General features: G+C 41.3%; 1 protein-coding gene across 1 annotated transcript; it reads right to left on the reverse strand.

Moving 5' to 3' along the window:
• Positions 1 to 4,494: 4,494 nt before the first annotated feature.
• Positions 4,495 to 16,487, reverse strand: LOC139915082 (delayed-rectifier potassium channel regulatory subunit KCNS2). The gene is made up of 9 exons (XM_071903583.2): positions 16,317 to 16,487; positions 15,737 to 15,870; positions 15,242 to 15,406; positions 14,015 to 14,186; positions 13,079 to 13,162; positions 12,335 to 12,496; positions 11,267 to 11,350; positions 5,947 to 6,039; positions 4,495 to 4,962 (listed from the first exon to the last, which is right to left on the reverse strand). The coding sequence occupies exons 1-9, from the start codon at positions 16,485 to 16,487 to the stop codon at positions 4,495 to 4,497; spliced, it is 1,533 nt and encodes a 510-aa protein (XP_071759684.2).
• Positions 16,488 to 17,060: the final 573 nt, after the last annotated feature.

A 17,060-nucleotide genomic window follows, 5' to 3' on the forward strand; every position in this document is an offset into this window, starting at 1 on the left:
AGATAGATAGATAGATAGATAGATAGATCTTTTATCTTTATTCTCCACTACATTACATGCAATGGAAAATTGTCTTTGGCACTCCAGCAACAAAAAATCCAACACATCAGATTTTGTATACATGAGATAAAATTCAATATAAATAGTTAAATAAAATAAAAAGTAGAAAATAAATAGAATAGAAATGCAGCTTATGAAGAGCATTGATTAAGACAGCAGCATCATCCAAAGGCAAGGATGGAAGTAACTAATTACATTTACTCCTGTTACTGTAATTGAGTTACTTTTTTGAGTATTTTTTAAAGTCAGTTATTTTACTTTTACTTAAGTACGTGTTTACTGAAGTATTGTACTAAGCTACATATTTAACCACATGCATTACAGATTTTGGACAGATCTTATGTCTCTCCATCAGCATCAGAAGCTGGACAAGAGTAAACTGACAAACTGTGGATCCATTCACAGCGAGAAGAGAAATCTGGCTTTACTTTATTTGTGCACTTTATTTTGTCATTTCCAATATTTCCAGTTAAAAGAATCTAGTTTGAACTCTGTCCTCTCTCCTTGTAGAATCACTTGGAAAAGATCACAGCTAACAACGCTCTCTTTTCTAAAAAGTAACTCAGTAACTTTTACTCTGAGGACATTTTAAAGGAGACACTTTTTACTTTTACTTCAGTAGATTTTTACACCAGTACTTTTACTTCTACTTAAGTAAAATATCAGCAAAGTAACAGCACTTCTACTTGATTAGGACATTCTCGCACTCGTTCCAACCCTGTCCAAAGGTTAGTTAAAATGATGAAAAAAACAATAACACCGCACTAATCCTGGTTTCTTTACATCCTTTTTAACATGAACCCAGTTTTCACGCTGTGGCTCCTCCGTCTTCATGTCAGAGTATCAAACCACGTCAGCTTCACCTCCTCTCTCCTCTCTCCGCTCTAATGCTTTCAGATCGGAAGGAAACCTGCCGGAAGACTCGTCCTGCACGTGGATCCATTAGGTGAAACACAAGCCGGACCCCCGGGACAATCTGGCTCTCATTCGTCTTGTTGAGGAGCTCAGAACCTTTTCTATATGAGCTTCACTTCTGAGGCAGAAGCTTCACTGTAGGGAATCACACCATTAACATCTGCTGTTTCCATGTGAGACACTGAGCAGGTGAATCCAGGTGGAAGCTGTGGTTTCTTATTGATTTCACCTATTAAATGGGTAGTTCATCTATTCTTATTTTCCGCTCATATGTGATGTTGTCGATCGGTTGATAACATTTTCTCTTAAGTCGATACTTTGCCTCATACTGGACAGGCAGCTCCTGCTAGTGGTCCAGTTATAACAGATGTAAACAGGGTCAAACGTCATTCAGCTCTTGCAGCACTTAAACTCCACAGCAGTTTATCATGGGAAATTTGAGCCGTTATTTCATCATTTTAAAGTCAAACTATCGCTAAATCCCTTACTGTTTGCTGGGCCTATGTTCTCTGTGATACTGGGCCATAGTTGCTGGTAGACTAGCTGGTAGATGGCGTCTTCTTCTTTTTTGGTAGACTTTGGTAGTCTAGTTTTTCACATTTTGCACAAACAGAAAATAACTCGATAAAATCACATTAGAGCTTCCCAGCGACTCCAGTGATGGATGCAGCCGTTCTCCAAGCTTCGTTTTTGAGACGTTTATCCCTGTCGTCTTTCAAATAAAAGTTGTAGAGAACTGGGAAGCTTTGAATGGCTGGAATCACCTTTGCATCCATTTTGCACTTGTCAGGCAGAACTATTGTTCATGAAATGAAATCACATCAGTAGGGAAATAAGGAAGCACTGAAATCTGATTGGCTGTTGACTTCCGATGACCGTGAAACGTTCAGCCTTGGCCAACCTTTCTCTGTAGGAAATCAATGGACTTCTGGTGATTTGTTGATCATGTTGCTCGCAGTCTGGACACCTGGTTACTTTTCAACTTTCTAAAAATGTGCTAATAGCAACACATTTTGACATAATTTTGTGTTGGGAAAAAATAACAAGGCATGTTACATTTTCAGCATTTATCTTACACTCTTATCCAGAGCGACCGACAGTCGATGAGCAGGTAGAGTTCAGTGTTTTGCTTCCGCACAGCTTCACAGGATGCTTGGGATCAAACCTGTGACATTTCCATTATGGGATGTTTCTAAAGATGTGATTTTATGAGATCACATCGTTGATTGTCCACACTTGCCCTGAAAATGGTTGTCATGCGTCTCCTGCAGTCACCTGTATTTACATCTGGGTCTGCATTACCTGTTCCTGCTCTCCTCCATCCGTTCACACTGCTTATATGTGCGTTGTGGTTTTGAAGATCCAACAGCAATGTGAGCAAAATCTAGCTTCTTGTTGGAGATTATTACTCTGATTCCTTCCTTGTCAGCCATTTCTTTCTCTTTGTTTACGTCTCTGCAGTCTGTGATTCACTGACTTCTGATGACTACCTTGGTGCTCATATTAACTCACACACATGCAAATTGACACACACACACACATACACACACACACACACACACACGCTCTGTCCCCTTCTCTTGGAGTTTGCAGTGTATTTGTTCAATATTTTATTTGTCTTTACCTGTTTTCCTGTCCTTTCTCTGTAAAGCTCTTTGTGGCGAACCTGTTGGTTAAAAGCTCCCTATACATACACTTTACCTGACATGAGATAGAGGATGTAAATGGAGGAGAGAGATGGAGAGTGGAGGGAAGAGAAGGAAAGGTAAATATAGAAGGAAATGAAAGACGTGAGACAGTGAGTTCAGGAAGACGTGTGTTCATGCTCAAAGCAACATTCAGCACAGTTTATAACATACAGCTCTTCTCCCCAGGGCTTCTCGACAAGGCGACGCTCATCAATCATATTAAACGATAGTTTGACAGATGTGATCCATAATGGTTGGAGGTTTCACAAGATGATTCTGGAAATTAACTGTCGCTGTCACATCCTGCGGAGAAAACTGAAACAGTCTGAAATAGTTTCTTATAAGAACTGAGCTGATGCATGTAAAATACTGTACAATATTTCTGTGACCAGATTCCCTATTTGGCTCAAATCTACAGATTGCACAAGTTAGGAATTCCCTTCATTATTTGGGTTAAGTTGTTATACAGTTATTAAAGATAAGAAAATATACAATGCATAATATATGTAGTTTTATGTTTCCCTTATATCTTTCTCAAAGGCTTTATTTTCACAAGAAGCTATAATCTGATTTTAACAGAAGTGACGTAGGAGGTGAAATCAGATTCACTGGTGATTTTTCCCACTTAGCTCTTGAGTGTCTGTGTGAAACAGACAGAACGGCTTCTCTAAGCAGCTGTTATTCTGATTTTTTTCTGGTTCATACAGATGTAGCCATGGCAGACTTCCCACTTTTTACTGCATGCTTGCTCTACTGCTGCATTGTTGCTCCGTCCTCAAGGGGAACTGATTGGTAAAATCCAGTCATGTTTCTTCTCACCGGTGGAAGTTGCAGGAAATGGTTTGGTAGTTGGCTGAAAGAAAACTGGGGCTTTGTGAACTAATTTGGTTTTACTGTAGTAACCCTAAAAAAAAGAATTGTCTGCAGTACTAATGCAGATTAGATGACTTCTTCATTGGCTGCCAATGTAATTAACTGTGTGAAACCAGTTCATTTAAGTTCAGTTTTGGCCCACAGGCAAGAAATACAATATTGCTTATTGTATCTCTTGTAATACCGTATCTCTTATTATTGTTATTTCTACAGTTCACATCAATTCAGTTCAGTTTAGTTCCACTCAGTTCAGTTCATTTGTGTTCATAATATTTCAATTCAGTCCAGTTCAGTTCATCCAGTCCAGTCCAGTCCAGTTCAGTTCTGGCTCATTTTAATTAATTTCTTCAGTTCACTCCAGTTCAGTTCATCAGCCTCAGGCTGCGTTCACACTGCAGGCCTTTGTGCTCAATTCCGCGATTTTTCTCAGATCCATTTTTTTTGTCTGACTGTTCACATTCATTTTTTGAAAGTGACCCACTTCTGATATCCAAAATATACCTCCATCTTGAAATGATGCGCATGCACAAATGACCAACAAAAGACGTCCCGTCCCTCATGGAAGCCACTGAAATTACTGTCCATGCACTAATCCTAATTGTATCGAATTCTGGCTATGATGTGTCCACTCTAGTTTGAATAGAGGCATCTCCCGCTCGCTGCTTCTCCACTGGCTGTCTGAGTCGTTGTCCTCCATGTTTTTCCAGTCAAACAGTTTTGATGACAGTGATCTGTCCCATGGAGAGTGATGTAAAATCCACATGAATTCCCATCTGACAGTTCAGACTGCGGTTGCATTGCCACAGATCAGATATGAATCAGATTTCTGCCATGTCTTTATTTCTGTTCACACTGCACTAAAACCATCAGATCTGCGTCACACAGGAGAGGAAGAAATCAGAATTAAAACAGTTTCCGCTGCAGTGTGAACGCAGCCTGAACGCGCTGTCAGTCTTCTTCAAAGTTGATACAGCTCCTTCTTCCTCACTATCGATGTGTAGGACGGATGCTCCACATAGCTGTAATTCACCACTCCTCCATCATCCTCATAATCTATATCATCCTCCTCTGCATCATCATCATCATCATCATCATCATCGTCCAGACAGCAGCTGTCCCCATCTGAACCCTCCTCCTCCTCCTCATCCTCTTCATCCTCCTCCCCGCTGTTGCAACTCACCCTCAGCCTGCGGCGGTTGTTGTTCCTCACCGAAGCCTCCAGCGCTTTCTGCTTGCGGTAGAAGTGGGAGAACTTGTTGAAGATGATGGTGATGGGCAGCGCCACCACCAGCGTGCCGCCCAGGATGCAGCCGCTGGCCGCTAGCTTGCCGGCCACCGTGACGGGAACCACGTCCCCGTAGCCCACCGTGGTCATGCTCACCGTCCCCCACCACCAGCAGGCCGGGATGGTGTCCAGACCCACATCCTGGAGGGGGGGGGGGGGGGGGGGGGGGGGGGGGGAGAGGGAGGGAGAGAGGGGGGAGGGAGAGAGAGGGAGGGAGAGAGAGAGGGAGGGAGAGAGGGGGAGAGTGAGAGAGAGGGAGGGAGAGAGGGGGAGAGACAGAGAGGGAGGGAGAGAGAGAGAAGAAGAAAGAAAGCAAGCAAGAAAGAAAGGTTGGTACTTCATATATATATTTGGTTGATACAGGTCAACAAATACATTGTATCTAAATTAAAAATGCTACATAACTAGTCACAACCAAGAATCAAAACCTATAATCACCAGAATGAAATGATGATCCTCACTATTATAACATAATAATATTAATAATAGTAGTAGTAATGATGATAATAAACGTTATCTAGAAACAGAGTTTACAAAGCTTTACATAAAAACAAAAGGAATAGAACAAAAGGAATACAAATAAATGACATAAGGGTCCAGAAGTATTAAAAAATAAACTAGGAAGCAAACCTCTGCCAATGCTTAACAATTCCCCAACTTCCTGTTACACCCACAGACTTCATTCCTATCACTTAAACTCTAAGTTCAATTGATTTCTCGACCTGAAAACACACCCTTAGGATTTGGAATCAAGTCTCTATCTCCGTTAGTTTCATAGTTGTGGCTAAAAAATTAGAATAGTCTACTGGCGGAAATCCCAGATCCGGATCGCCACCAAATCTAATCAATTGTTCCTTGGCCCGCGGCCGATCTGTCCACCAACTGTCATGGAAATCCCTTCATAATTTTTTGAGATGCTGCTGATAAACAGACGGACAGACAAACAAACGACAAAAACAAAACCGCCTTGGCGGAGGTAAAAAGAAAAAAGATGCAATGAATAAAAAGAATAAACAACTAAATAAAATGAAATATTTACATGAAAGCCAGTCTATAAAAGTGAGTCTAAACCATGAGTGAAGCCTCATGAACAAAACATCGACCGTAGTGAAAACAGTGTGATACCTCTTCATATTCAGCGGTGTAAGCCATGCCGGAGAACACCGACACTCCAACAGCCAGGTAGAGCAGCAGGATGCCGACCTCCCGGTAACTGTGCTGCAGAGCCAAGATGGAGGACAGCATGTCAGACACTCTGTATGACTTTGGGACAGGGTGGGAATTTAAGTGTAGATGACAGGGTGTGACAGGGTGTGGAATCCCCTCATTAACACAAGTTATTCTTGTTTTATCTCTTTTTTAAAGGTGCTGTTTGTAGCATTTGTAAACATCAATATATCAGGGACACATTAATTGTGATAACTTGGTATAATTATCATAAACAAGAGGCCTGGTACAGTAGCCTCTATTTCAGACCAGTGGTATTGCTGGTGCCAGTGTTTCTCAAAACTAAGACCACATTTCCCATAAACCCTGTTGCTTCCTGTCCCCCCTCCCCCTCTCTGGCGTCGCTCAGCATGCGTTTGTTTTCTGTTTCACTTTACTGAAGAGCAAGGGCGTAGGTTTGATTTTGACATTGGTAGGGACACAAATGGGGGAGGTCCGGAGGGGATGTAACCCCCACTGGAAGCTGAGGCATTTTACATTTATGATAGACTTCTGACCGCCATTTCATGTCATCTAGATCAGTGATTCTCAACCTTTTTCATATCGAGGACCCCTAGTTTAGTCCACATTAGAGCCATGGACCCCCATTTGATGAGATTTTGTCTCTCGGACCCAAATCTGAGAATACTTTTATTGTTAGATATGATTTTGATCCAGAATCCCATGACTGTCTGTATTGTAGGTAGAGAGATAACAGTGAAACTAAGATCAAAACAGTCATTCTTCTACATTCTGTAATTGTGTTAACTATTTGTAAATTAGATAATGCTGAAGTTTAACAATTCATCAATTTGCTGGGGACCCCCTGGAACCCCCTCAAGGACCGCTGGTGGTCCCCGGACCCCACGTTGAGAACCACTGATCTAGATAGTTATGGTAGCCAATACACTCATTAACAGACACACAGACACAGGGGTGTAGCACATTAATGAATCCTTTACTCAAATTTGCCAGCTGAATGGGACTTTGAAGAGCACATTTTGTTTTAAGGCAGGTACTGTAGTACTGTTGCCTATTCAAACCAACGATCTGTATTTACATTTAAAATAATAATAATAATAATAATAATAATGATAAGATATTGTAAACTATATCCAAACCCTACATACAAACAGCTGAGCCAAACACATGCCTACGCCTGTCATTAACAGAGATGAACTGTTGGCATATTTGTTTTACATCAGTGTTGTCCAGTGTGGCAACATCAGCATTGTTCAATCTCACTTGTGACATGTAGGCTACTTACGGTCGTCACTCGTCACAGACGCACGCGACACGGTACTTAAATAAACTAACTTTAATGGCTAAACACAACTGTTACTAATATAAAATAGGATGGAGTCTTCACTCGCATGCTCGCCGGTAGGCGGAGCTTTTGCTCTTCTTGCCCACAGCATTTCATACGTTAGCAAGAAATGGCAATGATTTTTTTATGCTAAAATGGCACCTTTAACCAGGTAAATTGACTAGGAACAAGTTTTTATTTGCAGCAAAAGCCTGGCCAGAGTGGTTACAGGGGATTACACAAATGGACACATTAAAACCTGGAAGCTGCCCAGTAAACCACAGTCTCCTACTGCTGGCCACTAGTAGCTGCACTGGAGTAATCACAGTTTAAAGCCTTGCTCACAGGAACTTTGAGTAGTTTACTAGTTGTTGAGGCATGGGAGAGTTTTACTCCCATTTGTCCCAGGGATTAAAACAGCTGACCTCCTGGTCACAAGCCTCCTAACAAATGTGAAATGCATCCTCCAAATTGAATTGAGTTCAAACTGAAGTAAAACAATGCTTTCTCTACCCAGCACCTCCCTTGTTATATGAATAAATGTACGTGTTTGGTTCATGTTCAATTCAGGTGTTGTTTTCCTTTAAAATATAGAAACATAAATCTTTCCCTTCAAAAAGACTGGCATATCCAGTTTCAAATATGAATGAGCACCTTATGCAGTGAATCAAAGTTTTGATGTTACATTGTTGAATTGAGTGAGTCATCCTCAACCCTGGTGTGTGGAGTAGCCTACAGCTTTACTCACTCAGCTTTTTCAACCATTATGAGAGGAGAGAAGAGAAGAGAAGAGAAGAGAAGAGAAGAGAAGAGAAGAGAAGACAGGAAAGGAGAGAAGAGAAGAGAAGAGAAGAGAAGAGAAGAGATGGAAGTACATTGAGAGTTACAGTACATTATCCTGTAATCCGGCCTCTCCCCTGAGACTCTCCAAAGACACCAGAGAAGAAGAGTCTTCCTCAATCAGTTCTGGTCAATCTCTATTAATAATAGAATGCAGACTTGTGTATTTCTTTACTGCAATAATCCCTCTCTGTTCAATGCTGAATGTCTTGGATAATTTTGTTTGTTTTTGTTTTTGTCAAGAAGAGAGAGCAAAACTGGTAAAAGTCCATCTTTTTATGTCCCTGTATGTAGTGTGTGTAAGTATTTTGTGAATGTTTTTTATATGGCACAGTGAGAATAAGTGGAGAAGAAGACTCTACGAACCAGTAATCCCTTACAATAACCTTATATTTACATTAATTCATCCCTTAATTCATGCAAAATCCCCTTAAAATTAGTTAAGGGTGTTATTAATGGAGGAGACCCCATCAAAACCTCCTTAAACACCCCTTAATTTTTGACTCCTTATCCTCTCTAATTTAATGTAATATTCAGGGAGACAGGAACTTTCCATTAATAACTCATTAATAATCCTGTAAACCTGCACAAAAAGCATGAAAAATCCCTTAATTACTAGTGTCTCCACAAACCGACCCATGAATAAATCCCTTAAAAACCCATGATACTAACCTTAGTTTTTTAAAGCTATGTAATTTTTAATGGATAATTAATGTTTATGTAATGAGAAATTAAGGACATTTCAGGGATAAAATTAAAGGGTTTGGTTTTGTAGTGAGAGGACAGAGAGAGAGAGAGAAGGAGAGAGAGAGAGAGAGAGAGAGAGAGAGAGAGAGAGAGAGAGAGAGAGAGAGCAGCAACAGCAGCATGGACATCAGCCTTAATTCAAACTAAAACTGTAGATAATATACAAGCCAATCCGCTGTCTGCGCATAAAGAGTTTCATTCCAACAAGAGATCTTCTATCTTGAGCCCTTTACTTTTCCCAGTTACTACTTTACTACCCTTTCATATTTCAGAGGGTTTTTTATTTTATAGTGAACATCAGGTGAGGTGTACGGACATCAGCTGTGATTCAAACCAAGGCATTGTGTCTCGACGTTAAGCACAAGGTTTTGCACTAATGTGTCGTCTGCATGGCTTTCACATTAGCAGATATGTGAGATACCAAAAAGCTCTCAGACACCGGGTTTCACTCCTGATGCTCGTCACGCACAGATTTAGGCGATTACAAGCTTTGCACAGCAGCATTTGTTAAAAAGCTAATGCAATTTAAATGTAAATATAATGCATCCAAATCCTGTAAGCGTAATGTTTTAACTAATGGAAATATATGGTGTAGAAAGCATGGTGAATTATTTAAGACACTCATTTATCTATTTACCATGCAATAAATCTATTTGTAATGAATCTGTTATATATATATATATATATATATTACTCTCTTTATCATGCTGGGTGAAAATCATAGGCCTGTGTTATGATAGAGGAGACTGTAACACGATCTGTTGTACTACTCTCAGAGACTCAGTATGTTGGATCCTATGTTAGTGAGGTCGTTGTAATGTAATCCAGGATAAGAAGAGCCACACAGTAGTGGATTGTAATATCTGATTCTGCATGAGATGTGATATCTCTGCTCGTGTAACTGATACAGATTGTGGGGGCTTGTAAAGAGGAATGACAGTAGATGCATACTACATGATTTGTTGGACTAATGAAGCACCAAAAGTTGCCGTTCCAACCAAATATCATCAGGAATCAATGCTTGTAGAGAAAGGCCTGCAGTGAACTTAATGGTGATGGGATAAAAAGTGATCCGTGCTTGTGAGTGACAGTAAAACACAATAACTGAAATTGTGTCTAAGCGATACAAAGGCAACAGTAAACACATCGTCCCCCATGAATGATGCAGTCCCACCTGTACAGCCAATGATGCAGCCACATCGTAGCGCCCCCCTTAGGCCAATCAGTGTGATTTTGAAAATGCTGCAACGGATCAATGACACGCATCATTCCCCTAAATTTTGTCAAGATGTGATCAGTGGCTTCCGAGATATTGTGCGACTGGGGCTGATCCATAGTCCCGCCCCTGATTTCATTGTGGGGGAAAACTAAAGTCCATAATATACTTGCTGCAGAGATTCATTTTGGCAGGTTCATATGAACAGGACCCATTTGTGGGGAAAAAAAAAAAAGTGCCTGAGTGGCCTCAAACTCTGTAGTGTGCACAGGCTTACAGGCCAAACTAGTCAAATTGTTCACACACCTGCCCCAGTGCGTGACTGCCTGTAATTGGCCTAAAATATCACATGACTGGTTTTATTGCCTTGTGGAAAAGCATCTTCCATTTCCTTTCCCAGTCATTGCCTTTGTTTACATCTCTGTGCTAACATCTTGTGGTCAACTCTTTCAAAATGAATCTTAGCTTACAGTTACCTCTTTAATCTTCATGCGCCCCCACTGGTGTTTAATGTAAATATACTGACAATATGAAGCCACAGCAATTTGCATATAGCACTGTGTTCAACTTTGTTCCTATTTTGGGCAAGTTCGACTTCGTTCTAAGACTACCTTAACACTCCTTGGTTTCTTCAAATGGTTAAGCACCAAAATCAAAGCCACATTATCAAGATATAAGGTACTAGGAGGGTTTGTTTACCCCGATTTCACCTATATGTGTGTGTGACTTCTCAACTGACGCCTAAATCTGCTCACGGCCCATCCACCTTCTATCTTATACATCTTGAGAAAGGTCAGCAGACCAAAATGTCAAATGATAAAGATAAAATCAATTGCATTCTGTGCCTCTCATCTCGCTTTTTTCCCCGAGGGTGTCAATATCACTGTGTGTCTGCACCAAGACAAAGAGTCAAATGTTATGTGAGCTTTAACCTCAGACAGATTGAGAAGTTTTGGCCCACAGCGTCCTGACTCCTGACTCTCGACTCTTGCCTCCTGCCTCCTGCCTCCCGCCTCCTGCCTCCTGCCTCCTGCCTCCTGCCTCCTGCTTCCTGCCTCCTGCCTCCTGCCTCCTGCCTCCTTCCTCCTGCCTCCTTCCACTTGCCTCCTGCCTCCCGCCTCCTGACTCACCCTCAGTGTGGCTCCCAGCGAGCGAAGCCCCGTCGAATGTCTGGCCAGCTTCAACACTCTGAAGATCCTCATCAACCTGAATACCTGAGAGAGGGAGAGAGAGAGATAAAGAATGGATGAGGCAGAAGGAGGGAGTGAGAGAGAGAGAGAGAGAGAGAAAGAGAGAAAGAGAGAGAGAGAGAGAGAAAGAGAGAGAGAGAGAGAGAGAGAGAGAGAGAGAGAAATAAGGAAAGAGATGATGGAGAAAAAGATGCCTTCTGTCTTTCATTCCACCCGTCCTTTCTCATAAAAAAAACCCCACAAAGACTGCTGCATAGGATATTGTGAGAAAGACTAGGGGTTTAAAGTAATAATCCACATTTTCATAAATTGCAACTCTCTATCACTGATTGATATAACACAATGGTGATTCAACCTATATCCAGTTCATGAAGGTTTTTACATTGTTCTAAACAGCCGGTGTCTGGTAGCTCTTTCCTGGGAAAAATCCTCTGCCGCACAGGAAGTGATGCGTTTTGTGTTTCACGGTTAGTTTGGAATAAACAGAAGAAGTAGAACTGGGTAGTTAGCATGAGCAGTGATAGCCACCATGGCTGAACAGACAGAGAAAAGAGAAACTCAACAGAAAATCCAAAGAAAAAGACGTCACATGTAAATGTCTGTATGCATTTTAAACCATTTCTACCATTTCCTCAATCTGAATGAGTCGCCCAAGGCTTCCCAGTTCGATCCTATAGCCAGTATTACATATTTTTGAACTGCAGGAATGTCCTTAAAATAAACCCTAAAATAAATCTCACCCTAAAATAAACCCTAAAATAACCCTAATCCTAACCTAAAATAAAGTCTAAAAAAAACCCCCGAATTACATTAAATTAAATTAAATTAAATTGAATGAATTTCCAACTTGTATGCATCATCCCAGATCTCCTCATTCCTACTCTGAACCTACAGCTATGTCAAAGATAAGTATTAAATAGATGTGAACTGCAGGAACATGTCTGTAAAATAAACCCCAAAACAACCCTAACCCTAATAAAATAAAATAAAACAAAATACATTTCCAACCTGTATGAGCCGTCCCAGGTCTCCCAGTTCGGACTCTGATCCCACAGCCAAGTCGAAGACCAGTGTGATGTAGATGGGAACCACAGACACCATGTCGATCATGTTCAGAGGGTGACGGAAGAACTTCCTCCTGTTGGGAGCCAGCAGCAGCCGCGTCACCACCTCAGAGGGGGAAGGATGAAAAACAGTCCATTATTAAACTGAAAGACAACAGTTATTAAACTTAGATGAAACTACGTTTTGTTGCCAAAAATAGCCGTGTGAAAACCAGCAGACAGTGACTTACACTTGCTGGACGGCTCTTGCTTCTTTTACCAGTATTTTCTTGCAGTGTGCAGATAATGATTTTGTACCATTTACCAATAGTTTTTATGCCATTACTTTGTATTTTATTTTGACTTTTACTTATTTTCTAATAGTCCCCCCCCCCCCCCCCCCCCGCCCCCCCAGGCTGTGATTTAATTGCTTATAAAATAAAAAGCATTGTTTTTAAAGAAGACATTTTTATGCAGCATGTAAACAGCATGTTTTCTATTAGTATTTGTGTAATCTGCAAAGACAGCACTTGCGTCTTTTACCAGTATTTGTTTGTGCAGATAATGTTTTTTATATGATTTCTTCTGGTATTTGTGTAAAGTGCAAGGACAGCACTTGTTTTTTCTACATGCAGTATATGAACCACACTTTTTTCTTCATTGATATTTGTGTACAGTACATGAATACCACTTGTTTTTGTCTCCCCACCTCGAAGGTGAACCAGCAGGTGCAGAAAACCTCCAGCGCCTGCATGGTCGGATCCTCGATCAGCTTTCCATCAGCGTCAAACGTCTGAGAGAGCAGAGAGCAGCAGGATGGATGATCAGCACCAGGAGCAGGTCCAGCAGTATGTTGACTTTTCTAACATTTACTTTCCCAGTTTGCTGAGCATACATCCTTTTTTTTCCTGCTTAACATTCACAGACTCTCTTTACACCTGACATTAACATGTGTCTCGGGTGATCAGATTATCAGACAGAGCAAAAACCTCTCCAAACCACATGTAGGAGTTATGTAAAAAGTAAACCAACCTGTGGATGGGGAATAAGGGAAACAAAGTGTTTACTGTCAGTTTTAAAGGAGGTAAATAGAGGAAGTGACGTGCGTGACAATCTGTGTTTTGGTGAGGGAAAGAGAAATCGGATTTCAGTGTGTGTAAACCAGAGATGCCTTTTAATGCCAGGTATAAATATAATCCAGCTACATCAGATCTGGATACAAGATGCATGTTAATTCCAGTTTAGGGATAGGCAGTAATTCAATACCATTATTTATCATGTTTCATTTTTTCTACTTTTTATGACCTGATAAAAAGGACTATTCAAATAAATTGTTACCTGAAGCTTATTCTACTGTTGCACTCATTGTAAGTCACTCTGGATAGGAGCGCCAGCTAAATGCCTAATCCAACCATCCATCTATCTATCAGTGCCACTCACTTAGTATTCATTCACTCATTCATTGACTCACTCACTTTCTTTGATTGCTCACTCGCTGGCTCATTGCAATAATCCCTCCATCCCTCTGACCTGGAAAGTCATTAATTCATTCAGTCATTTAATCATTCATTCATTCATTCATTCACTAACTTGTTCATTCTCTCACTCATACGCTGCCATACTCTTCCCACCCTTCCATACTAACCTGATACTCTGGTATGCTGTTGATGCACATGGTGGCGATGGATGTGAGCACCACCCCTATGGACAGCAGACTGAACAGCTTGCTGGGGATGGAGTATCCGGGGTTCTCCAGCGTCAGCCACAGACACTTCCTGATGTTCCCATAACGCACTTCCTGGAAATGCTGGATGTCTCTGTGAGGAAGGATGAGGATGATGAGGATGATGAGGATGATGAGGTGACATTTTGAGAAAGAGGGGGAGAGATGGAGGAAGAGTGGAAAACAAGTTGAGGTCAAGGCTAACGTTTGTGGCAAAAATTATAATCCTGATGGTCTTGCTAAATATTGTAATCACAGTTATTATTCACAATTACTTGTCTCGGTTTAAGGAAACAAAATAATTGTATTGCTCTTTTGCACGTTAATATATTTTTTTCACCTTTTTACTGTCTTAAGTGCAGTATTTCTCAAAGTAGCAGCAGCTAGAAAGGCTCATTTCATTCTTACTGTCTTGTCCTTATTATGGTCCTTATCTACAATATTAAAATAATAAATAACACTAAACAACATGTGTAACTGAAAATACACATGCATCATTGTATTACTAAAATAAATAAACCAGTAAATAAAATAAGAATCAAATTAAAAGGTGCAGCTCCTTTATTAGCTTCCAACCTCTGACATTAATTGACACGTATTAAAAATATGATCCCACCACACAGAAAGAGACTACTGTTTGGGTGGTTGACTGTCTAGAAACTCCTATGGGGATATTAGCACTGACAACTATTTAAGTTTTAGCAAAATTAAATATTTCCTTAAAGAAGTGGTTCTCAACCAAGTGCCATCGCAATCAAAGAGGTTTTCTTCCCACCAATCACACAACAGCTGATTCCCTGGTTAGTTCCCTCTCTGTGTTGGAAGTTGTGCTAATGAGTGAAATCAGCTGGTGTAGTGATTGGTTTAAAAACCTGCAGACTCGGGCCTTGAAGACACAAGGTTGCGAACCACTGCTTTAAAGGGATAAACCACTTTTTTAATTGATAATTATCAGTTCTTTAACCTGAGAGAAGTGTAAGAACCAGGCGGAATAGGAATGCACCAGCAAAATTTTGCCACCACTAGTGCTAATTCAGATATCTTGATGACAGGGAAATGTGTACAACTTCACTCCTGCCTTCCATCCTTCCCTCCCTCTCTCTACCTCAGTCCCTCGGTCTACCTCCTTCTCTCCTCCCTCCATCCCACCTGTTCAAGTCGGATATCTCGTCGACAGAGGTGTCTATGCTGCTGACGTCGCTCTCGTCGTCCCAGCTGCGATGTCGGCTGCTCTCCAGCTTGCGGTCGTGGTAACGGTAACTACAGCAAGTGTCCAGGAAGAACTCATTGATGCCCCAGTACTCTATCTCCTGGCTGGGTGGGAAATAAAAGTCAAGTGAAGTTTATTTGTACAGCCCTTAATCACAGGTACAGTCTCAAAGGGCTTCACAGCACAGCGTCCACATTATTGATTGAAAAAAAGGGGAAAAAAACAACACAAAAAAAAAAATGGAGGAAACCTTGGGTAGGGCATCACAGAGAGGGATCCTCCTACAAGTCAGGCATGCAATGGGTGCCAAAAGTGAGCAGACAAAGATGAAATGTTTAGAATAAAATGGAACATAAACAAAAAAACACAGAATAAAAACTTTTAACCAGGGTCCCTGACATGTAGAAAGACAGATGAACAGATTTGTTCCCCACCTGAAGGAGAAGACACACAGCTCCTCCATGATGTGAAGTTTGCCGGTCTGGTAGAAGTGGAGGACGTAGGGGAACAGGCCGGGATTCCTGTCAAAGTAAAACTCCTTCTGCTGAACGTCGTAGTCATCACACACCTTCAGAGAGGAGGAGGGGAGGATGGGAGGGTGGGACAATGAAGAGGAAGGAAGGAAAATGGTATGGATGGGACAAGCAAATAAAGAACGATTGAAGGAAGGATCAAACAAATGGACACATGGAGGGAGGATGGGAATGACGGAAGAAAGGAGGAAGGAACGAGACATTGAGAACGGAAAAAATGCAGATGAATGGAGAGAAGGTGCACATTTTTTAGTCTTTGAAGAATAAGCTTGGATTAAGAAAGTCAAATTCACAGACTCCTTATTCTTGGAAACAAGATCCAACGAAAGACATGCAAAAATGAGTTCTTGATTCAAAGTCATCTTTCTATCTGCCAAACATCCATCCATCCATCCATCCATCCATCCATGCATCCATCCATCCATCCATCCATGCATCCATCCATCCATCCATCCATGCATCCCCCACCCAATCGACCAACCTGTAGTATAGCTTCCTCTGAATCACAGGCCAGCAGTTTTCCCAGCCGGGTATCAGGGAATTTCTTCAAGGTGCTGGAACAGAGGCTCCTCTTCAGCCCTCCGACATTCACATGGACCAGACCCTCATCTGAGTCCTGGTGGACCCAGCTAGGCAGGCACTCCTTCACCATGATTATCTAATGGGACAAACAAATAGAGACAACTGAGGTAGCTAGATTAGTAGATTTATGTTGTGCTGTGTGTTTCTTCAGTCTTCTGACGAAACCTTTTCTCTTGAGTTTCAGAGTTCAGGCTTTTCAAGATTTATTTAGCCAGGTATAATGTTCTGAGGACATATGTTCTTTTTCACAGTCATTCAGTTACATGGGAGCTGCTTAGTACCACCACAATCTTCTACTGTTGGCCTCTGAGCAGCACCACTGGAGTGAGTTGAGAGTGAAGTGCCTTGCTCAAGGGCTCCAAAGACCGGCGTTTACTGAGATCGTCTTCTGACTCAGTTGTTCTCAACCACGAACCACTGAAGCCCAAGACTGGGCAAGTTTTCATTCCAACCAAACTCTACACCAGAGAACCAGAATTCACTGATTAGTTCCCACTATATTATTGACGGTGTGTGTGAATCATTGACAGAAATGCTGCAGTTTTTGTTGGAATGAGAACCTGCATAATGGCACATGGTGGAGAACCGCTGCTCTAACTCAACAAGCACAGGGTTGATCAGCAAGTCCTGTGTCTCCTGCCTA

The sequence above is a fragment of the Centroberyx gerrardi genome, chromosome 5, assembly GCF_048128805.1.
Source record: "Centroberyx gerrardi isolate f3 chromosome 5, fCenGer3.hap1.cur.20231027, whole genome shotgun sequence".
In the NCBI taxonomy this organism is placed as follows: domain Eukaryota; kingdom Metazoa; phylum Chordata; class Actinopteri; order Beryciformes; family Berycidae; genus Centroberyx; species Centroberyx gerrardi.